The following is a 27,755-nucleotide window of genomic DNA, read 5'->3' as shown; positions in this document are numbered from 1 at the left end:
TCTGGTCCAAATTGTCGATAGTGCCAAGGAAAAGAAACTTTGTTCTAGGTAAACACATTTTCATTTACTTTGAAATATTACTCCAATTAATAGGCTTTCATTTAAACTCTACTGATCCATTATGTTCAATGTAAACAAAATACAGGGCAAGTTAAACTTTTTTTCTAAAAAAATTATCACTGGGTAAATTTCCAAATTAAAGAGAATTACTGTAACGATAGGTTAGCAAAAAGGTAATATTATAATATACTAATACCAATTAATCAATAGTAAGCAAAATAAAAAATCAAACGTGTTAGGTTTTAAAATGTTTTAAATATGACATTATTTCACATTTTTATGCACTAAGGTGGCTAAAAACTGAATGATACAGAAAGAGATGTGGACATAAAATATTGTCTAATTGGATCATTAGATGTACATCTCCTAACTCTAAATTGCTAGGGCACTCCTGTGGTTAGGAATGCTAGTCAAAATATTTTTAAAACTGTATAAAACAGAATCTGTGCAGCATCAAATGTGAGAGAAAAGATATCAACCATGGGCAACAAGTAGAGACCTCCTGAACATCAGTTCTACAAGTAAGAATGCACAAAAATGAAGCTTATTGATTCCACTTAGGTCCAAATTTACCCTCTTTCATTCGCTTTTCCTTCACAATTTGGGTTTCCTTATTCATTATTACAATTCTTGTAAATTGAGGTGTCTACCTGCTTCTTACAGTTAATACCAGTGTTTTCCACAGGATAACCAGGTTATTATAGAACCATGTAAAAGAAAAGTATTTTATAGACAACAAATTTTAAATGAAATTTTATTTTAGCAAGTTTCCCATGCTGTCTTTCAAGGTGAAATTTTTGGCCAGTTTAAGAAGGCTAATAATCTAGCTCTGGGCTTGATTATATTGAAAAGGAACAATGAATTAATTCAACTAGCTATCAAATAGTAGCTTTTACTTTTAAAGAAAAGATTTAAAAAACTGAATAGCAAATGTTATTTTTAAAAATGTATAAGAAGCTATGGATATGACCTAGGGTTAGAGTTAGTGAATTTGCTTTTTCAAGCCTTCTACAGTTACTTGGGTACAAATCCATACTGTCGTGTGTGTGTGTGTATAGATAGACAGACAGACACAGAGATATACAATACCCTGTATCTCCATGAGTATATTTATTATTAATTTTCCAAGGAGGTTTGAGGTGCTTTACTACAAGAGACGTATGACATAGTTAAAAATCGAATTTCAGGACCAACATGTGAAGTTTAATATAAGGAATACTGATGATCTAAACATCCAACAACATAGTGACATATTAAAATAAAACATTTAGGCATCTTGACAATACTGTATCTCTTATAGCAAAGCAAACAAACAAACAAACAAAACTCAGCAAACACACTAAAATACTGTCAATATTTTCTATTAGTAGGAACCAAAAATAAATTTTTAAAATAGTCTACAAGTCACAGAAAAGTTAATTAGCCTGAAAATTATTGGACCTTCACATTCATATAATTTTAGTATTGTATGGACACATACAAGTTTAATCTTTTAACCCTCTCTTATGCTATAGGGTTTTTTTATTCTAAGAAAAATGGGTTTTGCTAGAAAACTAAAATATAAAATGTTATCTATCTGGACAGCTTTTGTTCCTCCTATTTTTGTGTTATAGTGAGAAAAAGTCTAGACAGAATTGTAATTTGGGGGACCAGCTAAATTTTCAATGAAGCTTCATGAGGTGAAGCTTCATGAGGTGGTAATACCTTAAAATCTAGTCCTCTGCAAATCTAAAATATTGATTTTTGTCAGTAAGCATTTAAGCAATTGATTAAGTTCTGGGAGACTGACTCACACTAATCCTGGCTGGCAACTACGTTTGGACTCCAGCAGAGTTAACTAACATCCATTTGCCAGGGCTGCTCAGTCTAGCAGGGCAGAGAGTAATCATCTGTGCTTTGCTCTGGAAATGCAAGTAATGGCATTGGTACCATGTATGTGCTATTTATCTACCAAACAAATTTACTAGAAGCTGGCATATAAATTAAATGTCCAATTTAGTTATTTGCAACAAATACATCTCTCTGGTGCTTGGAATCATGTGCTTACCATTCTTTTGGTAGAGACGATAATTGAGAGTGCGCACAGAACAGAAGAAGGTGCATAATTTTGAAAGTTATTTCACTGCGACCACAGCAACTCCAGATGAATTGTGCCTGACCCACTATGGAGAATGCCTTTTTACGTTGGCATGTCCTTGCCTTCCAGGACAGGTGTCTTCTCTAAGCAGGAACAGACAAATGCCACCAAATTCCTATCTTCTAATTTGTCATTGGGTTTGTTTTAAATGCTCCCTTTGTTTCTGATTTATCTGTATAATTCCATGGAGGGAAAACCTATTACAAATTTAATCCTTCCTGGATTCATTCACATTCTAGACTTGCTTTGATAAGACTACAGTGGAGTTTTTGGTAAGAATGTCAAAGCAGACAAGGCTTCTCAGTTATACCATTACAAATAAACTTTTCATGTGAATAGCTGAGGTTTGGGTAATTTTACACGTTGCTTGTACACTTCTTCTGATTAGTTTTTAGATACCAACTTTGTTTTCTTTATTCTCCATTCTCATTGGGAGTATAGAGGAGTAACTATGGTTTTCTGGTTTTGGTTTCATTATTTTCTTTCGTATAGTTTTATTATTTTGCACACTTCGTGTTTACATCATTTTCCTTATTAGTCTGCATCCCTTGAAGCATAGGATCACATATCATTCATTCATTCATTACTGTAATCCTACAGCACTTCCCAAGCCGACTTGCAGAGAATAGCTTTACAAATATTGAATTGTGTTTGCTTCGGCGGCACATATCCTAAAAATGTTGTTTGGATGAACGAATAAACAAATGATGGAAAACAGAAGGAACTCAGCTTCTTTGTATTGAAGGTTTAAGTAGAAATGATTTTATGTTAAGTAGAATTTTCACTCATGTTCAGCTATGTTTTTGTTTCAGTAATTAAAACAGAATGGAATAAATATGTTAGACCCATTTAAAAATCTAACAGAAAGGAAAAGCGAGAGATAAAAATAGAGATGGCAAAGGCAAAAACAGTTAGATGACTATAGCCTATGAGGAGAAGTTAGTAGTAAACTGCCCACCAATATCAGCATCCCAGGTCAGTGGTCACATGACAGAAGGTAGTAAGATCTTACTTGTAGATTGGGACTTAATCAGAATCTGGTGTTTTGCTTAGTTTCCATGTTCAGGGAAACTTTCTGAGAGTTCAATAAAGCTCCAAACAAAAGCAAAATGTGATACTGTTTGGGTCTTATTAACAGAAGCAAGACATGTCGCACACAATTTTGGTTCAATGAAAAGTAAAATAAATTTGAGAGTTTTTCATTAAAGAAAAATCTATTGCTGTGGGCTGGGTAGTAATGGAGTTGTCTTTCAACACAAGCTTACTGTGCTAAAGAGAAAAGTCAGATACTTCAGTTGTTTAAGAATAATTGATAACTGTGAAAAAATGTACATTAAGTTGAGAATGAATCAGTGCCTATTAGAGGGGTTTTTAAAAATCCAGTTAAATTATTTTTTTCTCGAATTCTGTGCAATTGTAAAAACTATATCAATATGCAGCAGTTGATTTTTTGAGTCATGGTCATTAGCTGCTATTTGATAATCCATGACAACTGGGCTCTTGTAGAGAGTTATAGCTTTTATGACAGAATCCAACATCATTAACTTTTGTGAACATGGGATTGTAAGAATATTCTTATTCCAAAGAAGTCATCAGTATGTTGGGAAAGCTTCTCCTTTTCTCCTAAAGTTATATGTTTCATGTTAGAGAAAATTGTATATTATGGATGCAAGATGCAGCACAGAAATAATAGCCCTCTAATCAAATATGCTAATCAACTCCCACTTCAGTCCCCGATTGATGGAAGCTTCCCACATTCTTTCCATGCCAGCACGCCGGTCCTGTCTCGAAATGAATAGTGGCCACCATATGAAAAACAAAATGTAGTTTTATCTCCACTTGTCATCATGTAAAACAATCAATTTCAGATGAACTTCAGATTTAAATGTAAATGATAAAACAAGTTCCTGGAAACAAATATGACAGTACGTGTTCATGACTTTAGACTGGGAAGCTTTCTTTAACAAAAGATAAAAATTACCAACTATACAGAAAAAAATTAATAACTTGGACTACATTAGAAATAATAATTTCTGTTCAGAAAATTCACTATTAACGGGGTAAAAAGACAAACAGAATGGAAGAAGATATTTAATATTATATTCATCTGACAATAGTCATTTATCCATTATGTACTATAGAACCACTACAGCTAGTGAGAAGGAAAGAAAAAACACAATATAACTAGATTAGGTACTCAATAAATGAAAATATCGCAAAAGCCAATAAATATATAAAATAAATCATCCATCAGGAAAATGCAAATTAAAAAGATAATCTGAAAATACCCATCAGTAGAAATAAAATGATCAAGACAGAAAACAGCAAATGTTGGTGAGGAAGCAGAAATTGGGAATCAATTGCTAATCAAGTTGCTAATTTCAGTGGCTAATCAATTGCTAATCAATTGCTAATTTCAGTTGCTAATCAAGAGTCAAACTGGTACAAACACTTTGCGAAACTGGCAGTATCAGGTAATATTACTATATGATTATCTTGCGCATACTTTTTGAGCCAGCAATTCCATTCCTAGAAATATACCCAATAAAAATACTTACATACCTCCCACATATGCACATAGAACACCTGTTATAATGAGAAAATGCAAAAAATATCAACAGAAGTGACATAAACTGTGGCATAGTAGGAGGAAATATTTCGAAGCAATCAAAACGAATGCATTTTTCTTTCTTTTTTTTTTTTTTTCTGGCCGGGGCTGGGTTTGAACCCGCCACCTCCAGCATATAGGACCTGCGCCCTACTCCTTGAGCCACAGGCGCCGCCCACAAATGCATTTTTCTTAAATATTTCAACCTTGTTAAATATCACAGATGTAACACTGAGAAAAAGGCAAGATGATACACAATGTATGGTTCTGTTTAAAATTAATTGCAAGTAGTTTATTATGTTAGAAGTCAAGATCCCTTTGTACGGGATTATAAGTGAGGGGCGCACAGGGGAGGATCTGAAGGTGCTAGTTATGTTCTGTTTCTTAATAGCGATGATGGTCACGCGGACATTTGTTGAGTTTTAAACTTATATGCACAGTACCCTGCACACGTTATCCTTCATTAAAGAGTTTACTTTAAAAATATATAGCACATGTCTATGCACACGGTATTATTAGAGAAACTTTCATGCAATGGATATATTTTGGGAAAAAAATACCAATACATTCCTTTAAAAGTAGTATAATAACTTCATTTCAAATTTATACACTGTATAATGTCTCTAAACATTCCTTCTTGGGAAAATTTGTTATTTCAGACTACGCTTTTGATGATCAGGAATCTTTTTACATTTGTTGAGACAAGCTGCCTGCTCTTGTTTCCTGTTCCTTCCCAAAGGCTTACTTCTGGGAAGCTGCATGCATATTTGAAGTGAGTTTGCTTTTTTGTTGTTTGACAAGATCAAAGCCCTTTTGTCATGAACCTGGGATATAGTACAATAGAATGCAACTATTTCATAAAGTATATTTAAGGAATAAGAGATAATACTCTTTTCTTATTGAGTAGTAAAAGGATTTTATGTAACAGTAGGGCTCCTTTCTGAACATTTGAAAAGAAAATACAAAATTGAAATGATATTCATTGTCATATCGATAATAAAAATTCCTGCTTTCAAAGAATTGATGTTTCTTATCCAACCTGAAAACAAAAGATCCTAGCCAAAATGTACAAATCTGTGGAGGATTTCTGGATTCTTTCTGGAAGAGGTATAACTTACCCAGTAACCAAAGAAATATTATTTCTATATGAAAATTTGCTTTTCAAAATGTCATTCCAATCTGTATTTGATTCAAACCATACAAGAACTCCATTTTGCCACATTTGTTTCAAGGACATTTAAACTAGGTATATTGTGATAACAATTTTCTGTCAATATCATAGCAGCTTGTTTTACTCAACTGCACATAAATTGCAATACTTTTCCTAAAGTTTTGAAACCTTGAATGAGAGGTGGAGCACTATCTGCAGATATTTAATGTATTAAAATGTCTAAGACTTCAAAGGGAGCATAATTAACTCACTGCCACATAACTGCTCCAGGGGCAGAAAAAAATAAGACTCAAACCTAATTGATATGCTTATTTTTCCCCTTAGTAACTTACATGACAATGCTAAGTGAGCAATTTCTTTTAAAAAACTCATTCTTTTGACTTTTATTTGGTATTTCCCTTAAATATTCCAACAACTTTCCAACCAACTTGTAAAGTATAGAAAACAGTGAATTTGAGAGCTCTGCTATTCCCCTCTTCGCAGCCACAGCGCCGCTTGTGAGGTGCTTCCTGGACTTGCTGTCTCTCTGCCCTCATCATCCCCTTCTCTTTTTCTTTCCTAATTCTGAATCCATCACTTTCTTTCTAGCTTTCTTTCCCTTTCTGTCTATCATACAGTCTATGGCAAGTCATTTCTACAAATACTTCTTCCAGATTCCAACAATCATGCACCCCTTTGACCTCCTTGCAACTTACTTGACCTGTTTTAAACCCTGGGTGTTCCCTACCACCTGCCATCAGCACCAGCTGCCAAGGTGATGAACATCCACTGCCTGCTGCAGTTAAAGCTAACATCAATTAGTTCCAGAGAGTCCCTTACTGTTCCGAGCTGCAAATTTGGAATTGGACAACATGCTATATTTTGTATTTGCCAAATTTGAAATGTCATGAACTATCATTATTATTATTGTTTTTAATTTTCTTATGCCTGCTTAGTTTTAATCTCTACAAATCTAAGAGAATATTTTGGAACTTTCAACTCAAGAAGATTAAGGAAGGTCATTCCTTGAATCCCATTGAAATATAAAAGATTGAATAGATAGATATATAAACCAGCATCTATGAGCAAAGTTAAAGATGCCATAAGAAAACTATCTGTGAATAAATTACTAAAAAAAAAAAAAAAAAAAAAAAGTAGTGGAGGCAGTGATAGCTGATGAAGCAGGTAGCGGGAGCCATAGACTAGACGTTGTCATCGAGGACAGTCGCTAAGCCCTTAGACCTCTAACATGCTAAGACCCCGGAGCCTTCATACCTGTAAAGGCCAGGGCGAGCAGAGAGAAGGAAGGGATGGGAAGCTGGAAAGTGGGAAAGCATCATCTGCTGTTGCTACTGATAGCAGTTAGGACCATGACATTCCCATGGACACTGAATTAGTCAATATTCAACCGTTGCTCTTTGGGGAAATGCAGGTTTGGTCTCTGTAAGTCTCTGGTTTTATGTACATCTATTTAAAGACACTTTATTTAATATGTGTATATTGTTATTTATTAACATTGAAGGCCATAATGCTTGCCTAAACATGGCTTATCTAACATAGGTGTTGTCTTTGTAAGACAAACCGCAGCTTTCTTGTACGTATGGACACTAGATAGCACTTCAGCGCTAGTCTAGGAGACATTTAACAGCAAAATTACCAAAAAAAGCACACAAAAATTGAAAACAGCCCTAAGTAGACTGCAAAAATCATACTCCTTTACAGCAGAGGAACTGAAATGCAGAGAGCAGCTGTTTGATCTTCACTGTGAAAAACTCAGATTTGTGCAGCTCTGTGAATCTGTGACCACAAAAGCACTCTGCTATTGAATTTGGAGTTACAAATATCTTAGTGTGTAGGTGAATTTGCAAATTCACAGATTGCACAGAATCAGCAAATAAGGAGGACTGATTTTACTTAAATCATTGTTGGTTCTCACTCATTGTAACCATTAATCCAGTGTGCAAATGTCCCTGAAGGCTGACAGTCATCCTTATGCAAAAAAAGAAGAACACACACACATATATATATATAGATATATACACACACATATATACATATACGATGAGACTCTCTGCCAAAGAAATAGGTTAGGGGGGTTTTCTGGTGTGAACTGGGGCAACTAAAATGGCAATCTTATCCTAGAGCAAAGACCACACCTAACTACACAGGCAAAAACTAGCACTACATCCAGGAAAATGATTATATCCTATCTGCTCAATCTGCATGATCAATTACCCAAGTACAATAAAGTCAGAGTGCTGACAGGCTGAGGTGAATGATTTTTAACCTAAGACTTTATAATTAGCCAAATTATTTGCAAGGATGAGACAATTCATAGCAGAAATACATTTTCACAAATGACAAGAATAATAAATTCTGGCTTCTACACACCCTTCCTTAAGAAGCAACTTGAAGATATTCCCCAACTGAACAGTAAACTAAGAAACCGTTAAGTCCCAGGATTTGAGAATTTGTGATCTATCCAACCAAATTTATCTGATTTGAGAGCAGCACAGGAGCTGTGCAGGGAGAAAGCTCTGGGGGTGGGGGGAGGCTCCTGTCAGGAAAAAAAAATGGAGTTTGGAGATTTGCTGTTGAAGACAATAAACAGCCAACAAAGCTGAAATGAAAAGAAAGAAAATTAGTAACTCAAACGAAAATGCTGAAGCTGAGTGAGAAAAAAGCTGAGCATAATTACATCTCAATACTTACTGTGCAGTGAACAATATTTACAGTGACAAAAATATGGCACAATTATATTTTTTCATCTTACAGAATCAACTTTAACCAATGCCTGAGAGATTCATTTCTAGTTACAGAACAGGAAATATATGCTCCCAGCACACTCAATACAAAAGGAAAGCTTTGTATTATTAAAGACGGGAGGTAGAAGAGTGGAAAAGTAGTGAAAGAACCTTTACGGTTACTATACTGGTAGTAGATGGTGTGAGAATAAAGGTGCAACTGTATTAACTGAATTTATTTAAACTGTGTTACTACATATATCTACGCTTGAAAGAATGCATGAGTGTAAGTGAAATACATGAACTAAATCTTCTCAGAAAGGAAGGAAGGAAGGAAGGAAGGAAGAGATAAGATAATAAATCAACCAATAAATTCACCTGGACAACTAAAAATAGAAAACAAAATTAAAGAAAGAGCTAGAAGCGACTTAATCTCTCCATTAAAAATTATGAGGAATATTTCATATATCCCAACGGGATGATCTCCTGGATGCTACTAAGTAAAAAAAAAAAATTCAAGCAGAGAATTTATACCTAATAGACCATAAATTGTGCAAGAAAGAATAAAAGCATACGTGTGTGCATACCTGGAAGGGCACACAGACGCGTTATTTGCCTCATAAGAAGAAAATCACGTGCTTAACTAACCAGGTCAGGAGTCCTTTTAGATTGTGAACCACAGAATAATCTAAAAGTAAATACAGATTACATTTTAAAAATTAAAAATAAGCAATTCTTCCGAGAAGAAAAGGGAGGGGAGAATACAGTGAATGGACAAGCGACTCTTGTCTCACATTATAAAACCCTTGATGGAATTTGATTTTTTAACTCTGTCCATGTATTTCTCTCTCTCTCTTCCCTCCCCCTTCTGAGTTATTGTTTCCCTACCATTGTCTGTCTGATGAATTCTTAGTCATTTTTCAAGATACTGTTGAAGCAAATGACCTGTGAAACTTTCCTGACCCCCACCCGGCTCTCCGTCGTCAGCCAGCTCTCCCGTGGTCTTTCAGGACACCCTTTGCCATCACGATCACAGCATTGCCCTTTCATGTTTTATTATTTAATCATACGCCTGCCTCCTCCACTAGACTGATACTGTGGATCATTCAGAAAAGATGCCTCTTTGTGCCTCTGGAACTTCAGTGGGTTCTTTGGAATACAGTGCTGCCCGCCTTTAGAATGAACTGCTTCCCTTATGCCGGAGGATGCCCCTAGAACCCCGGAGAGAGCTGAGAGAAGCTGGAGAACAGCAGCTGAGAAACAGGAACCCCCACGCCGGTCAGAGAACAGTACTACAAAGTATGGTGGAGCGGGAGGTAGCCGTAGTCCACATTCCTTTTTTTGTTTTTTTTTTTGAGACAGACTTGCACTTTGTCTCCCCTGGTAGAGTGCCTCGGCATCATAGCTCACAGCCACCTAGACTCCTGGGCTCCTTTTTCTGTCATTCCCACCTTGCTGCTTGAGACACCTGTGGACTAAACTTGTCCACAGTTTGAAGACATTAAAATCAATGATTGTCAAAGACAAGTTACTGAAAAAGAAACGGTGGCTGAGTGGGGGAAGTAAGTGAAGTTGGAGAAGCCACTCATGAATGAATTACAAGAGCGGGCTTCACGTGTTCGGGAAGGAACAAGAAATCAGTACATTTTTATAAATATCAAAGTTCAGAATAAAGGATAGGGAGCCACAGTGAGAATATAAGTCGAGATCATTTTGGGTGAAAATGATTACCAGGAATACAAGGATAGCCAAGGAAAATTCCTTCAATGTAGTCTGAACTAATTTCATCTACCTTGAAATAGCAATTTCCGGTTATTGGTCCTGAGTAGCTCTCCCCTGGAAGAGAGCTTAAGGAGTTCTAACATTCCAGGATCTTACCTCATCGAGATGCCCTCCCCAGCTCTCCCTTTCCACTGATTGCTTTTTAAGACCTGTACAAAAGGCTCAGCTTGTTACATTCCCCAAGCAGATTTTCCTGCTTCTGATATCCACCACTAGGGTTTTAAAAAGACATTTGAATCTTCCTTTATGTTCACTTTCATCACCAAAGTTCTCAACAACATAGTCAACACTCCCACCTCAGCCCATCCTGCCCTGGACCTCTGTGGTCTGGCTCCATCCTGGCTCTGTGCTTTGCTCACGGTCCTCCTGCTGTGTGTAACGGCCTTGCCTCCCTTCCCTGCCTGACCAAATTCAACATGTCCTTTAGGGCTGTACTCAAAAGTCCCCTCTTTCAGGACACCATCAGTGACAAGTCCATCCTCAACACTTCTGCAGTGACACTTTAATCTCTGCCACCAGACTCAGAGTGGCTTCCCTGTTCTGCAGCTGGCTGTGCAGCTCAGGGTGGACGTGTGTGCTGCTCCAGTGCGCCGCTGATAATGTTCCCGAGCTTCCCTCCCCAGCATCAGCCTGTCGGCCCCAGGAGAGGATCTGGACCTTCATCCTCATTGTGAAGTACCAGCACCTGGCATAGTTTGTAAGACAGACTGCATAGTAAACCAAAGATTATTCAACTGAATAAAAAGATAAACTATTTCAGCGCTGAGCTTTCTCCTGGACTCCAGTCAGACCCTTACAACTACCCATTCTGGGAACCAGTGCACAAACCATAGAGGCAAACTGTAGGAATCAGTCCCAGACCTGCACTCTGACCGGTCATATCATCTTTTTTTTTTTTTTTTAGACAGAGTCTCACTTTGTCACCCTTGGTAGAGTTCCGTGGTGTCACAGCTCACAGCAACCTCAAACTCTTGGGCTTAAGTGATTCTGTAGCCTCAGCCTCCCAAGTAGCTGGGACTATAGGTGCCCGCTAGAACACCCAGGTACTTTTTGTTGTGGTTGTCGTTGTTTAGCTGGCCCAGCCTGCTGGGCCCAGTTCAAACCCATCAGCCTTGGTGCATGTGGCTGGTGCCACAACCACTGTGCTATGGGTGCTGAGCCCAGTCTGAACCACTTACTAAGGCCACACGCCTTAGTTCCTTATGTGTGAAACAAAGATAACCTTCATGACAATACAAAGGGTTTTTATGAGGATTATGTAAGTTCATCACCTATAAAGATTATAGGAAAAAATTATTTAGTAGTGAGAAGATAATAAGTAACATAAAAGTGATAAGACATAGTTATGATGCCCTGGCTAGGGTAACGCTAGCTCAAATTTGACATGTTTCAAATTGAACTCTCAAACCTTCTCCTCTGCCTTATCTAAGCATAACAATTAATGGCACCTGTTATGGGTTAAATTATTCCATTAGCACCCAGTTCCCACATTTATGTGTTAAAGTCTTAACACCCCGTACCTCAGACTGTGACCTTATTTGAAGATAATGTCTTTAGGGAAATGATCAAGTTAACATGAAGTCATGAGGGTGAACCTAAGGATTGGTGTCCTTACAAAAAGGGAAATTTGTACACACAGACATCCAGACAGAGATGACGGTGTGAAGAGAAATGGGGAGAGGACAGCAGGCTAGACCCCAGGAGGGAGGCTTGGGACAGCTCCTTCCCTCACAGCCCACGGGGTGAACCAGTCCTGCCAACATCTAGATTTTGAAACTCTAGCCTTCCCATCGTTGTGACAACAACTTTCTGTTGTTTTAGCCACACAGTCAGTGGAGTTTTGTTATGAAAGTTCTAGCAAAGGAATACAATACCATGATCTCCTGGTGAACAATTTAAAAATCTCAAAATTTTCTCTTTTTCGTTTCCTGGCCACATTCTGCCCCAAGTCACTCTCACTATATGCTCTGGTGTCTCACAGCCCCAAGCTCCGCACAGATCATCATCTCCTCTGTCTGAAAGGGGGCGACTACTGCCTGGAGCTCACCACCTGTGGGCACACTCTACCCCAAACGGAGTCCCATTCTAAGCCCAGGGCTTCTGTTTACTAAAGGCAAAGGGATGGGACCCTGGCACTAAATGCCTTTGTTGTGTATTATAAACCCATTTTCACACAACATGTGCTACTGCTTCTGTTCATGTTCCTACTAATAATCCGTTCCCAACACTTGCTCTGCTCTGAGCACTCAATCAAGGCTCGTGTCTCTACTTTGACATTATCTTCACTTCAGCATGCATCTACTTGCGAGCATCTCCTGTGTGTCAGGTCCCGCGCTATGTGGTAAAGTGATCTGGAAGTTACCACATCTTGAGCATCTATTAGGTCAGGCCCTTTCCTGCAGAAGGCACATGATAGCATATCTCATTAATCTACACTATGCTCTTAATATTTTAAAGACAATATATTATTCCAATTTTATAGGTGAAGAAATGGAAGCTCAGAAGTGATAAGTAATTAGCTGAGATATTTGTCTGCTACATAGCGCTTTTGCAAATTCCTACCATGACAAAAAGCGTGGTTCACAGATGCCTTCTCAGTGACGCTTTCTTTGATCTCCCCAGCCTGAAATGACCACAGATGCCTCAAACCCTTCTACTGCAATTTTAACTCTTTAATTCAGATTACATGTCTCTGTGTACCTGCACTCAATCTTCTACAAGATTTTGTGTTTTGTGAAGGAAGCAACCAACTCCTGGAACACTGGAAATATTCTATCATAGAAAAATCAAGTTGTTCATTGAGTTTCTCTAAGTCACGTAGTAATCTTAAACATTCAACATTTTATATTTTCCTTAAACTGAATAACAAAGTCCCCCATTAAAATAAAAATTTGTTATTACTGAGAGTTTTCTTCTTATTAGTGGTTTATATTCTGCTACAAGTTTTTTGGTAATTATATTACAGAGTGTCAAAGAACTTCTAACACATTCAATTTGAAGGCTTTATGGAAGTACTTTGGGACCGAACAGAAGCACAATGACAAAGTGAGGAAAAACGTATGAATCAAACAAAGTCATTATAATTAAAAGCATTAACAATAAAACCCATGTGAACGTATGTTATACCATGACCAGGCCCGTAGCTATAAAAAAATTTTATGTAAGGCAAAAACGATGCTACAATAAATCCTTTGCAAAGCAGTAAATAATAGGCATAGAGTTGTTACACCTATCACTGAAAAGTCTTAATTATATTTTTACAAAGTTTCAGAGCTTCTAGCCAAATGAACAAATATAATTAAAAATTCGAGGAGGCGGCATGTAAAATGTACAATGCTCATCACTTTGCAGAGTTTCAGACACTTTTAATTATTTTTTTGGTACAGAGTTCACAGAGAACTGTGATATGTTTTTGTAAAAGTAATCATGTTTAGGCAATAATATCTGGATTTAAGCAAATCTTTTCTCAGAAGTCAAACTTTAACTTGTAAAAATAGAGAACTGTGCACTTGCGAATTTGTTCTTGAACTTGCTAGATTCGTTTAGGTTGACAGCACTTTTAACATCCCATAAGCCTTTTTACAATGATCGTGGCTATGTGCCTAACTATGCAAACATTCTCAGCACTCGGCTGGACAGTAAGGGGTAAATGTGAGCGGGGAATTCTCTGAGCTGCCTTCATCAGAGTTAATGAGATTTGTGCACTTAATCCCTCGCACTGCTCTCCATTCCCACCTTCTCTGTGGGTCTATTCTGAAGCATTTAATTTTTACACCCTGCCATGAAAATTTTTACTTACCTCTGTTATGAAGGATTTGGCTGTGGCAGGATTCATAACAAGGATGGCTCGCCTAAGAGTGTCTCGATAGCGATTCAATTCCTCTATCCTCATGGTGTCAAAGAGAGTAGTGATCATTTTATTGATATTGTTTTCTACCTTCTGAAGGGCAACATCCATCCCCTGCTGAGATACTTTGTCCAAAAATTCCTGTATTCCACGGATATCTAGAAACAGCAAAAGGCAAAAAATAAAAAAAAATGTGAATTACAGCACAGACAGGAGACACGAGCTGTTTCACTCACATCAGATTAGCGTAGTGTTCAATATCGCAGGCTGTCGGAAATTACCGAGCAGCTGATGAAACTCTCAAATACATTTAAGGCTTTGTATGATTTAACATGTTTACAGAAAAAATGTAGAAATTACTGTTATTTATTATTATTTTTTGAGATAGATTCTTTCTTTGTCACCATGGGTAGAGTGCCATGATGTCATCATAGCTCACAGCAACCTCAAACTCTTGGGCTTGAGCAATCCTCGTGCCTCAGCCTCCTAACATCCCTCCCTGGGACTAACAGCTGCCTGGCATAATGCCTGTCTAGTTTTTCTAGTTTTAGTAGAAACAGGGTCTTGCTTTTGTTCAGACTACTCTCAAACTCCTGAGCTCAAGCAATCTACCTATCTCATCCTTCAAGAGTGCTAGGATTACTGGTGTGAGCACCACACCTGGCTACTTTACACTTCTTATCCCTAATTATGCATATGTATAATAAACCCAGGATGTTAGGATCAAAGCAGATTAAAAGAACAAAAGTCTTGGCTAGAGCAGAGCATGAGATATCAAAGCTGAAATAATAAATGTATTTAATATTTATTCAATATCGACTTCAGACAGTGCACAAGGGTGTAAGACCATAGGAGGGCATACTCATCCCCACACTGAGACGGTCAGCCAGCAAACAAACTTATAAACACGAATCACACAGAATGCTCGCAAGGAAAACAATAAAGGTGCTTTGGTGGATAATAATAGGGTGGGAGCACACTATAGGAAGATTTCTTTGGAAAACTTGTATTTAAACTGTGTTGTAAAGCAGGAGAAGATATTACCCAGGCTAAGAGATGGGGAAAGAAGACAACAGCTCAGAAAATATCCAAGGCAGGGACGAGCTTGTGTGTGAAGAACTCCCAGGACTCCAGTTTGGTGGCAGCCTAGCTCCAGTGAGGTATAGCTGGACAGAGTGGGAGGGTCAGATTATGTAGACTGCTGTGAGACACACAAAAAGGTTTTGCTTTTATTCTAAATAACACTTACAATCGACATAAAGTGTTACTTAAAGGATCTGCTTGAAGTGGATGAGCCTTTATGTGTGCAGAATAAAAAGTAGTTTAAGTCTGGAAGTGACTAGTTTGATTGTATGATTCAAATGGAGCTGGTTAGTTAATGCCCTTTGATTTGAAATAGTATGACATTACTTTAGCTTTTACTTTTGATCAGAAAGAACATGTACGTTGTTATTTGGTCAGAAAAGGGATGTGAAGAAAGATCACTGTTACTCTTATGCTTCTTTACTCTGGAATTCTAGTTGTCACTTCCTACATAGATGATTGTATAATTTTTCCTGATCTGTAAATGAAGATATGTTTATCTTATAGAAGCTCTCAAAGATTAAATTGGCAAGGTGGGCTGTGTGCGTGTGTGTGTGTGTGTGTGTATACAAAATCCAGTCTAACATATGGTACTAGTATTGTTAATAATAGTAGACAACTGTTTGTTAAGAAACCAACCCTCTCCTCTCACCAACAAGCAAGATTCCCTAAAGTTTACTACTGGCTAGCTGGCAACAACCATAAAGTACAAGGTAGACTCTTGGAACGCAGAAGTTAAACAGAAATAGTTTTGCCTATTTGAATAAATGATACCAAACAGTGCTGAATACTCAACTGTGGAAATTGATAACTTCCATGAGAGAAAAATCTGAATTACAGTGTCAATTAGCTACTCCGTGAAAAAGAGTCATTAAAAGAGACAGTGGGGCTCGGTTTTGTTAATTGAACAAGACCATAATCACTCATCACAATCTTTCAGCTTCATCATTTGTACGCTGATTAGCTGGCAGGCAGTGAGCTAAGTTCACATGTTACAGAAATAAAACAGATGTGGTGCCTGATCTCAAGGAACTTCTAAGCCAGTGGGTGTGACTAGGTGTTATTTACTAATAACAAAGGCTTAAATGTACTTTCAGTACTTTCCAATGATTTTTAATTTTACTGACTAGATAATTACACAATAGCAAGTGATGGAAGACTCATAAATTGAGTTATTAAACATAAGATATATGTGTGGGGGAGAGAGACATTTTTTTCCTAGCCATTATAAAGGAATTTGTGGTAGGCAGGATAATGACCTCTCAAAAATGATTGTATCCTAATCCCTGTAATCCTAAAAGTAACTAAAGTAATGCAGAAGCAAGCCAGATGCTCCCCAGGCTTTCTGCAATTAAAAAAAAAAAAAAAAAGCTAGTTTAAAGGGAGCTTCTGCCACTTGCAAGAGAAAAGGTCTTGACTAATACTTTTTTAAAACAAGCACCTGGTAATTTGGTGATGAAGATGAAGGTGAATTTCCTGTCCTTGAGATGCTTCAGTTTAGTGGAGGGATAAACATTTAAATGAGAAATCATATTTTCATGTGATAATGGCAATAAAAGCAACGGACCGACCACAACAAACACAGATGCATAAGGGAAATAGCAGCTATCCACAGCTTACCTAAGCAAAAAATATTATTTCACCTAATTACTGCGTTGTTCTAATAAAAGGAATCACAGTGCGTGAAATATTAAAGGGATTTGTAAACTGCAAATTTCTATGCAATGTACATTTTCATTATCAAGACTTTATTAACCCCAGCCAGAAGTCACAATTGTTCTTAATTTTCTTCTGCTCTCTTTTTTTTCTATAGAAAATGCAAGAAAATCTTAACAATAGTTAAAGGTTCATCTCTGTAACAGGCTCAGAACATGACATGCCAGTACCCACCAAATTCTGTGATATTTGAATGGTGCTACCTACTTAGGCCAGCTTCCCACAACAGCCTTCCAAGACATAGCAGCTGAGTGAAGCTTAGTGATCCATTTTATTAAATCATGTAAAATATCAACTTTACTATATGATCTCTAAAGTAGATTAATTTTAATCTCTCTATTAAGAAGAGTTTATGTTGAAGTATATTAGGTTAAAAAAAATCCCAGGAACTATTAGAATTTAATGTATAAACATTTCCAACCTGACCCCCCAAAAAACTTTTAATCAGAACTGTATCTCCCTGTTGTTTGTTCCATACCAGCGGCAGCATCCAAATAGCTCCCTTCTGAATTGAATCTCAGCTTATTCTGTGCCAAGCACTGTGACAGGTACTTAGAAGAGAATGTTGAGCAACACAGACACAGTGCCTGCCCTCCTGGAAGTACACTGTCTATACCATCTGAGGACAGCACAGACTATATTACAGAGAGAGGAGTCTTGCAATAATACTCATTTTCCAAACTACACTTGAAATTTGACTAAATTTAGCGGCCTTCTCTTGAATATACCAAAATAGTAATTCCTAGTTTGATCACTATATTCACCTTTAAAATACCAAATTAATATGAAAAGAGATCTGTCACTACGTCCTTGTGTCTGATTTTTTTTTCCCCTACTCATCTGTTCCTCCTTTGTGTAGATTAAGGACATTTAATCATTTTGATAATGTCAAGCATCAAAGGTCTCACGTGGAGCAGGAAGGCTTGAGTACTGTCCTCAGCCACTCTTGGGGTTTCTGAAATTATGACGGAATGTCAACCTTTAAAATTAATGTGTGGAACCTTGTGACTTTTTTTAAGATATAAAGGAATATGTCATACTGCTGCCTACAGGAAATTCTTTATTGAGTTGAGTGAATTTTTCCAACATACGGATAACAAAGCATACTCTATAAATGGCTTGCTTCATGAGAAAATAAGATTTTTAATCATCAAGTGATTTAAAACATTTTGCGTAGAAGAACCCTCACTTCAAAAAGAATTGGAGTCATTTATTGAGTACATTTGGCCTTTTTGCTTTATTTTTTACTTTGCATTTAAAAAAAGATAATAATATGTTATACTGGATTTTGAGGTGACACAGTCCAGAATAGTGACCCATCATTGAGATTTTTCTATTTGATAAGAACTTGAGATTTGAACATGAGATCACAGTATTTCACTATGAAAGACACCTTTCCATCAATGTTTATCAATATTTGTTAAGGGTATTTTACCAATAAATAAATCCAAAGTGGTAAAATATGAATTTTTTTTACCTACTTGACATCCTATTTACTAATGCAAAGGAAATAATGGAAAAAGATGCCTGGATTAATTATATGCTCGTTGGTGCTTATTGAAGTAAATGAGAGAACTGGAAAAGCTGGAAAGTAGCCAAATGAGTAATAAACAGTTTTAAGACTGTCTAGAGAGAAAGTCAGTAATATTATAGTCATCAGACATTTGAAAACACTCTCAGGGTAATCATAAACATTTGCAATCAATTAACAAGAATGTGTCCATTTCATGGGCGTTGATTAAACCTCCATCAAGAATACACGGGATAAACATGATGGTTCCTAGAAATGCATTCATCATGATGGCCACTCAATGCTCCTTTCAAAGGGGTTTCCCATGTGGCAATTAAATTGTAAGGAAAAGTGATACGCAGAATGCTGTTGCTTAAGTGGCCCAGATCTTTGCCTACATACTGAGTTTTAGTTTGAAATCTGTAAATCAATGTTTTCAGTACGCAGAAGAGACCATAAATAACACCCTCATTAGTCCCTGAAGGTGAATTTTTCTTTTGTGTCATGGTTGGCCAGAAGTGTATATGTCTACCTCGTGCATTTGATCCAGTCATTTCCATACTAAAATAGTATATTGTGTCAACACTTATTACACACACTTAGGTCCCTGATTTTCAGAAATGTTTTACAAATGACAGATTTACACAGGGTCAAAAATCTTTTGGAGAATAGATGGACTATCTTGAAACTATAAGAAAAATGTTAGAAAGGCTAAGCCCATAAAGTAATTCAAACTAAATGTGAAAAGTGGATGTTATATAAGCTATTTTAAAATGTTGAATTATAATGGAGATATTTATGATTTCCTTAAATTTTTTCTGATACGTGAGATGTCCTTCATACTGAAATGTGTGTCCACATATATCCATCCTTCATCCTTCCACCAGAGGGTCCCATGGAATTGAGGGTGCTGATTTAGAGCCCTTCATAAACCTGGACAAATTATCTGGTTTAGGGATTAGCAATGGACCCAAACAGCGTGTGAGATTTTATAGATGCCTATAACTCCATATGTATGATCTATAATATGCAAAATAAAGACAGGATGTGAAAGAAACTTTCTTTAGTTCAATAATCTGTTAGGACATGCTTGGGGACACCAGTATCTGCTGTCTTGCCTGAGAATAAGGCCAACAGTAGAACTGAATGAGAATGAGAGTATGGGAGGAAAGTAACATCTTTTGATAAATTTTTGTCTCCATACAATTACTGTATAGAACTGCTTAGCAGTTCCCTGTCCTTTGGTATCCTCCAGTCTTCACAACTGGTTCCCTCCCAATATAAGGCTGTGGAATTGGTATTATTCTCAGGCAAGAAAATGAAAGAAGTCAAGTAGCTCATTTGATGAGGGGAACATCAACCTTCCCGTTTATCTCATTCTAGTACATTGGTTCCACCCAGTCCTCCCAGTCCTGAAATGCAATTTTTCTCTCATCAGGATTCTCAGGATAGAATAATCCTTCCATTAAAGTTATCCATCTGCTGTTTTTGTATTCTAAGGGCCACCTCCTCTTACAACTTTCTGGTTTATGTGCTACTGCAGTAGTAGGATTCCTCGATTCTGGAATCTAGCTGGAGGCTGGTACAGCCACCTGAATTCTGTGCTTGGTCCTCCCTGATGGCCAGTCTCCCTGGACCACTGCCAGCTGCCTCTCAGGAGCCCCTTTCAGTACTTAACCCACCTGACTGACTGTGCTTCCTCTCGCAAACCACTCGGTTGAATGCATAAACAGTATGCTATGCAAATTGAGGATAATGCGAAAATGGAAAGTGTGATCAATGTGATGAGTGACACAACGAAGATATAAAATGGAAAATGTAAACAGAAATTATAAGAGAACAAAAAAGTCCAAGTGTTTTGTATTTTGCTAAAAAGATGTAAAGTTCTCACCTCTCTCTACAGTGTCAACAGCCGGCATTCTGTGTGTTCTGTAAATGTGTCAGATGTTTGATACAGAAAGATTGAGAACTAGGATAAGGATAACAGCATTTAGAAGCAAAGAGTTACATGCTGCATATTATTTGTAAAAATGGCTTTTGGTTCCAGTGTGTATGTTTTCTGTTCCACATAAAGAAAAGCTTTCTGACAACAAGAAATGTCCAGTGTCCAAAGGTGAAATGAGCTCCTTCAAAAAAGTAGAGTTCTGCATCCCTTAGACTCACCAGGCACACAGAAGAAGAGAAGAGAAGCGATTAGATGTTTTCTGAGTCCTCATGAGGGACCAAGCTGGCATGTCAGCCTCGCCCGCAAAGTTTTGAAACTACAGCTAGTCGCTGGACTCCCTTACAAAAGCTCAGATTCCTGGGTGCTGGGATGAAGCCGGGCATTCCAATCACTAAAAAACTCTTCTAGTGATTCTAAAATACTTTGAACTTTAGCTTGTAGGTGTCTACCAAGGTAAATTCTGACCTTTTGTTTATGACTTCAGAATCTCCAAGTGATTATGACTCGATTATGCATTTAGTTTAAAATTCTAATAGCTGTGTAAATTGCTTTTTTCTTCTTTTCTCCTTTTCCTTACTTTCTTTGACCTTCAAATAGCCAATGGGTTATTCTGTCTTGTAATTTTGATTAAAGTTTAATTTACATGCAATAAAATAAACAGAACTTAAAGGTTTAGTTCAAAGATTAGTTGTTGTAATCTAATGTTACCACCACTCAAAACAAGATAATGGATATTTAGGTTATTTACATCTATTACCCCATAAGGTATCTTGTGTCTTTTTCCAGACAATTCACCCTAGACAAACACATGGAACTACTACTGTCTGATTTCTACTACTAGAGATTTATTTTTTTATATACTACTGGAAGTTTCTTTTTTTTTTTTTCTTTTTAATTTAGGCATCTTTCATTCAACATAATATCATGGCATATTTCAATAGTTCCTTATGTATTATTGCTGAATAATATTCTACCATATGGATACACAAAAATTCATTTAAAAATTCTCAAAATGATGGGTATTTGGGTTGTTTCCACTTTGAATGTACTAAGTAATGCTGCTATGAGCATTCTGGTGTAAGAAGTTGTGTGGATATATATTTTCATTTCTGTGGAGTGAAATGGGTGGGCCATAGAAAGTAAGTAGACATTTAAGTTGGTAGCAGATGGTCAAACACCTCTCCAAAAAGGATGCATATTTTACATTCCAACCAGCAAAGCAGGAGAGGGTCAGTTGGGCCACATCTTTGTTCACATGTAGTGTTATCAGCCTTCTGACCATCCGCCCATCTAGTGGGTGTGGACTGGTACCTTCTCATAATGTTAATTTGCACTTCTCTATAAAGCAAAATGCATCGTTCTTGTATTTATTTGTCACTGATACATTACCTTATGTGACTTGTCTGCACAAGTCTTTTGCCCATTTTAAAGTGTGGTTTTGGTTTCAAAATGTTGCTTTCTAGGAGTTTATTAATATATATTCTCTGAGACCTTCATATATCATGTATGTTTATGTAAGATTTTCAGATATACAAATTAGAATTTATCCTTTATAGTTTATTTCTTTTTTTAATGTTGTCTGTTAATGAGCAGAAAATTTTAATGTTGATGAAGTCCAAAATAAATTAGTTTTTTATTAGTTCTTTTTGATACAGAAGAAATTTTTGCATCCCCCAAAGTAATGGAGGTAATGTCTCAGGCTTACTTCTAAAATGTTTCTATCTTTGAGTTAGGTCTATGGTAAATGAGATGAGAGATGAAAGTTCTGTTTCTTTTCTATTCATACAGTTATGGAATTGGTTCAGCACTATAGATTAAAAACGTCACAGAACTGACTTGGCATGTTGGTTAACAACAGATTGATTGTATACATGTTGGGTGAATTTTGGGCTCCCTATTAGATTTCATTTATCTATTTACCAATCCTTATGCCAGTATCAAGTAAGCTTTGAAATCAGGTAAAGCATTTCATCCAATTTTGTTCTTTTTCCCCTTTTTTCAAGATAGTGTGACTATACAAGATTTATACAGTCCACTTAAATTTTAGAATCAGCTTATCAATTTCTTCAAAAGATTCTGCCAAACAAAATAAATCTACGATTTTGACTGGGATTTCATTGAATCTATAAACCAATTTATGGAATATAAATATCTTTATATTAAATATTCTAAATCATGAACATATATCACTCCATTATTAGATCGTCTTTAAATTTTCTTGGGGAATGTTTTGTAGAATTTTGTGCATGTGTCTTTCAGAATTTTGCAGACTTATTCCTAGGTGTTTGATGTTATTACAATTTATTTAGTTTTAATTTTTTATTTATATTACAGAGAAGCAATTATTTTGAAATATTTATATGATTGGCTGTAAACATGCTAATTAACTTACAATTTCTAATTGTTTTTGGTAAATTCTATATTGTTTTTTACGCAATATATGATATATGTGCAATATAATCACATATTGAGAAGTAAGGTATTTTCACTTCTTCTTTTTCAAAACTATGTTTTCTATACTTTGCTTTATTGCAGTGGCTAGCACTTCCAGTACAACATTTTTCTGTGTGGAAAATCTGAAATAATAGCTTCTTTTTTATTTCTGATGTGGGTAAATTTTGTGCTCTTTATTTTTTTTAATAATGATCTTGCTAGTAGTGTATCCATTTTATTAATCCTTTTAAAGGATTCATAAATTCATAAATTCATAACTTTGTAAGTTTCCTCTGTTTATCTGTTTTCATTTATTTAGTCTTTTTCTTTTTACAATTTTTACAATTTTGCAAATATTTTTTATCAAAATGCAAGCAATTTTGCTAAATGCCTGACTTGTATAATGAAGTCAGAACTTTTAGTATGTCCACCACCAGAATAGTGCACATCGTATATAGTGAGTATATTTTTATCCCTCGCCCCCACATCCTACCTTCTTAGTTTCCGATGTCCTTTACATAGCTCTATGACCAGGTGTACCCATCTGTTAACCTCCACTTTTATTTTTTAAGGACACAAGGTGTTTGTTTTTCTATTCCTGAGATACTTAACTTAGAATAATGTTCTCTGATTCCATTCAAGTTGCTGAAAATGGCATTGTTTTACTCCCTTTTATGGTGGAGTAGTACTGTGCGGTGTATGCACGCTACATTTTCTCTCTCCACTCAGCAATTGAGCGGGACTTAGATTGATTCTGCATCTTTGCAATTGTGATCTTTGCTGCATTAAACGATTTGTGTGTTTTAAAAATTGTTATTAATAGTTATCTTCCCAGAAATTAAAACAAAACAAACAAAAAAAAAAAAACATTGTTCTACCATAAGGACATTTGCCCTAGAATGTTTATTGAAACTGCAGCTCAATTCACAATCTCCAAAATGTGGAATCAACCTGTGTCCTGCAGGATATCAATGGATAAATAAGCTGAGGTATATGTACAAAAGAATTTTATTTAGCCATAAAAAGATGGAGACTTTATATCTTTTGTATTTACCTGAATGGAGCTGAAGATTATTGTTCTTAGTAAAGTATCACAAGAATGGAAAAGCAAGTATTCAATGTACTAAATTCTAATGTGAAACCAACAGATAAACAACTACACACTCTCAAATGAGAAAAACACAATTAAATGCAAATGGAGGGAGGAAGGAGGGGGGAGGAGCAGAAGGAGGATGTTATTGGTAAGCTCTCACCTACAGTGCACCACGTGAGCGTACGCAGCACACACCCTGAGTGAAGGGCTCAACTACCACTTGAAGTTTACTTAAGAAACATAAATAATGTACCCTCATATTAATCTGAAATAATTTTCTTTCCCACTTAGTGTTTAATGTAGATTCACTTTGCCATATTCTGAAGGTAGAAGTTTAGTTTCTTGTTCTTTAAACCTTTTCTTTTTCTGTTTTGCTTTCTTTTCTTTTCTTTTTTTTGAGACAGAGTCTCACTATGTTGCCCTTGGTAGAGTACTGTGGCGTCACAGCTCACAGCAACCTCAAACTCTTGGGTGTAAGCGATTCTCTTGCTTCAGCCTCCCAGTAGCTGGGATTACAGGTGACCACCACATCTCCTGGCTATTTTTTTTTTTTCTTGGTTGCAGTTGTCATTGTTTAGCTAGCCGTGGCCGGCTAGAACCCACTAGCCTCAGTGTACGTGGCTGGTGCCATAACCACTGTGCTAGGGCGCCAAGCCAAGCCTTTTGTTTTTCACATTTAGGCATTGCTTTGATTTTACTGAAAAATAATTAGATTATTTATTTGTGGTAACTTGTGCTTGGGCTTCAGTGAGTTGATGTCTTAAATTTGATTTGGGCTAACTATCAGACATTTTAACTTCACATATGTCTTCGTTTTCAAATCCTTACGCATATTCCAGACAGATATTAATTAGGTTTTTCCTTGGGATATTTAAAGCTGTGTTTCTCATGCATGTAAATGTAACTAAAAAAATAAAAATAAAGACTGAAAGTTTAGAATTCCTCCCCACAATAATCTGTGTTGAATAGCCTTCAGATACTGTTTAAGCAACCTTCAGATTGTGACCCTCATTAAAACTATATTACTTTTTTATAGATGGGAGGTTTATTGGTAGCTACAAATTTCTCATTATCAATGAAGATTATCTTTCAAACTATTTGATATACTCTGTTTTCAGATTCTCTGTGTTGTATTCCACTTTTTATTTTATTTTGGATATTTAACATTGTCTTCTTTCTTTCCTTCCTTCCTTGCATCAAATATATAAATTTATATATCACATTTAATATAATATTAAATATTAATATCAATATAATATATGTAAATGACAGACATGTGAAAATTTATTCCACAATATTTATTATAAATCTACAAAATTCATGTAATTTAGCATTTTTTAAACAATTTAAGTATTTTTATGGAAAAATACATATTCTAATGAAAAAATAGGAACCTGTTATAGCAAGTATAAGTCAGAAAGGATTTGAAAGCTGTTCTCCATCAGTTTTAAAATTATGAAAAATAAAAATCCTCTGATTATAAAAAAAACTTTAAATATTTAAATGTATTTTAAAATTAAGTTCCTCTTTTCCTTAGTTTTAAGATACTTGAAAATAGTTAAACTGTTTTACTTTTATACTTTGTCAATAAAATTATTACATTTTCATTATTTAGAACTATGTTCTGTTATTACAAACTATTGTGAAAATTAGAACTTATTTTTTCAAAACTTTTTTCAATTTTCGTTTATAAGCTAGTCATTCAATAATAAGATAATGAATAAAATATATTTCAAAAAATATTTTAAGAATTTAACAATACATTCTGATATCCTTTTAACTTTGTTTTACAATTTTTTTCCTACATGGATACTAATTAGTTTTAATCTTAGTCAGAATTTTCAGTTCTATATTTTTGGAAGGAAAGTAGTGAAGGTAAAAGTCAATTTTCTCATACACCTAACTCTAACTGTAAGGCTTATGGTCTGAAGGAATCCCCCATCATTCTTACGTTAGAATCTTAATCCCCAATGCAACAGTGTGGAGGTAGAGCCAAATGGTAGGTCTTTATGTCAGGAGGGTTCTATCCTGATGAATGGATCAATGCAGTTGTACAAGGGTTTGTGGGAGCAAGTTCACCCTATTCCACTCTCCTGCCATGTAAGGATTTAGGGTTTCTCCCCCATTAGCCCTTCCATCTACTGCCACTTGAGGACTCAGCCAGGCAACAGATGCCAGTGCTTTGATATCGGACCTCCCAGCCACCAAAACTGTGAGAAATAAATTTTGTTCCTCATAAATTACCCAATATCATGCATTCTTTTATAGGATCCAATGGACTAATACAGTAAGGAAGATGGAAGTTTAGCATTCCTCCCCACAGTAATAATCTGGGCCCAGCATCTGCAGACAACAATTTAACATACAACCTCAACCTTCAGATTGTGGCCTTTCATTAAAATGTTATCTATTTATGGTATTGATTTTTTAATAGTTGTTAACTTCTCATTATCTATAGAGAGTTATTCTGGTTATATGAGTAAGACTGCATTAAAACTATGCAGAGGGATATTGGGCCAAGTGCCACAGTTTAAAAAAAGAAAGAAAAAAAAAAAACCCGACGCTTTTGGCTTTAATTCTCTGGTGTGCATAAACAGTAACTCAAAACATTCCCAGTGTCCTCAAAATATTTATTTTATTTTTAGTGGACAGCCAAAAAGCAAGTAAAAGTAGCATTTAAAACATACTGCATTCCTTGAGGAAGCAGGATGCAAATCAGCTTGCTTTTCAAGTCGAGATGTATAAATTCATCAACTAGTGTTTCTTCCAATAACTTTTTGAGGAATAATACTAGAAAGCAAATAAACTTCTTCTTCTTTCTTTTTTTTTTTTTTTTTGTGAAGCAAGTGCCAGTCAAAGGAATAACATTAACACATTCACTCTCCAATATTTTAAAATATTTGTTGAAGTCTTTTTTTCCTACAACATTTATGCAAACATGGTCCCTCAAGTATCAAAGTTTAAAAAAATGAGAATCAGTCTGAGCTGCAAAAAATTGTGTCATCCATGAGCACAAAGAGCTTTGGTTGGTCTAAAAACATAAGCTTACTTGGTTGAGCTATGTAGTGGGTGCTTAAAATACAAAGTCCTTTGTTTATTGTCACATAATAGATCTCCCTTGGTCTACATTCTGTCATGCCTCCCTTCCCCGCTACCCTGACATCAGGGAAAAATTCTCACCCCAAGGGACTAAAGGCCCTATGTACCTATCTGAGTATTCCAGGAAACCTTGGGCAAGGGAGGAACTCAAATTTTCATGTCTTTGCTGGATATAGTATTTATCCAGTCTTGGGCCTAGGAGAGATTATGCCCAGTTAAACTGTTTGGTGGGAGTTTTTAACATGGGTAGGTCCCTTTGTACTAATTTAATATGCTGTTGTTCCTTCTTACGTTAAATACATAATAGAGATTTGTGTGTTATTTGTTTCTACATTCCTGCTGCATAAATGCTCAAAGAGGTTGCCTCATGTGGAGAAATGCTAGTGGATCGGGCCAAACTTCTCTGTAATTTGCCTTCAAAATTTAGTGCAAGTGCCTCTATCCTCTGGAAATGCGAGTTTTCAATGTAAATTATGTACTGTTGGTTGGTAAGTCAGAAGCTCCAGTCTCAATAGCCCTGATTGCAGTATTATCACATCTCCACTGGC

At 36.1% G+C, this 27,755-nt stretch overlaps 1 protein-coding gene across 1 annotated transcript in view; it reads right to left on the bottom strand.

Moving 5' to 3' along the window:
* GRID2 (glutamate ionotropic receptor delta type subunit 2) overlaps nt 1-27,755 on the bottom strand; it is a 1,435,943-nt gene that overhangs the window by 703,280 nt on the left and 704,908 nt on the right. Inside the window, exon 4 of the mRNA XM_053608318.1 lies at nt 14,281-14,486. Within this exon, the coding sequence (XP_053464293.1) occupies nt 14,281-14,486 (206 nt within the window). The remainder of the gene's footprint in view (nt 1-14,280; nt 14,487-27,755) is intronic.

This window comes from Nycticebus coucang, chromosome 1, assembly GCF_027406575.1.
Source record: "Nycticebus coucang isolate mNycCou1 chromosome 1, mNycCou1.pri, whole genome shotgun sequence".
Lineage (NCBI taxonomy): Eukaryota > Metazoa > Chordata > Mammalia > Primates > Lorisidae > Nycticebus > Nycticebus coucang.
The sequence above is the reverse complement of the archived record's forward strand: the minus strand, read 5'-3'. Positions and strand labels throughout refer to the sequence as shown.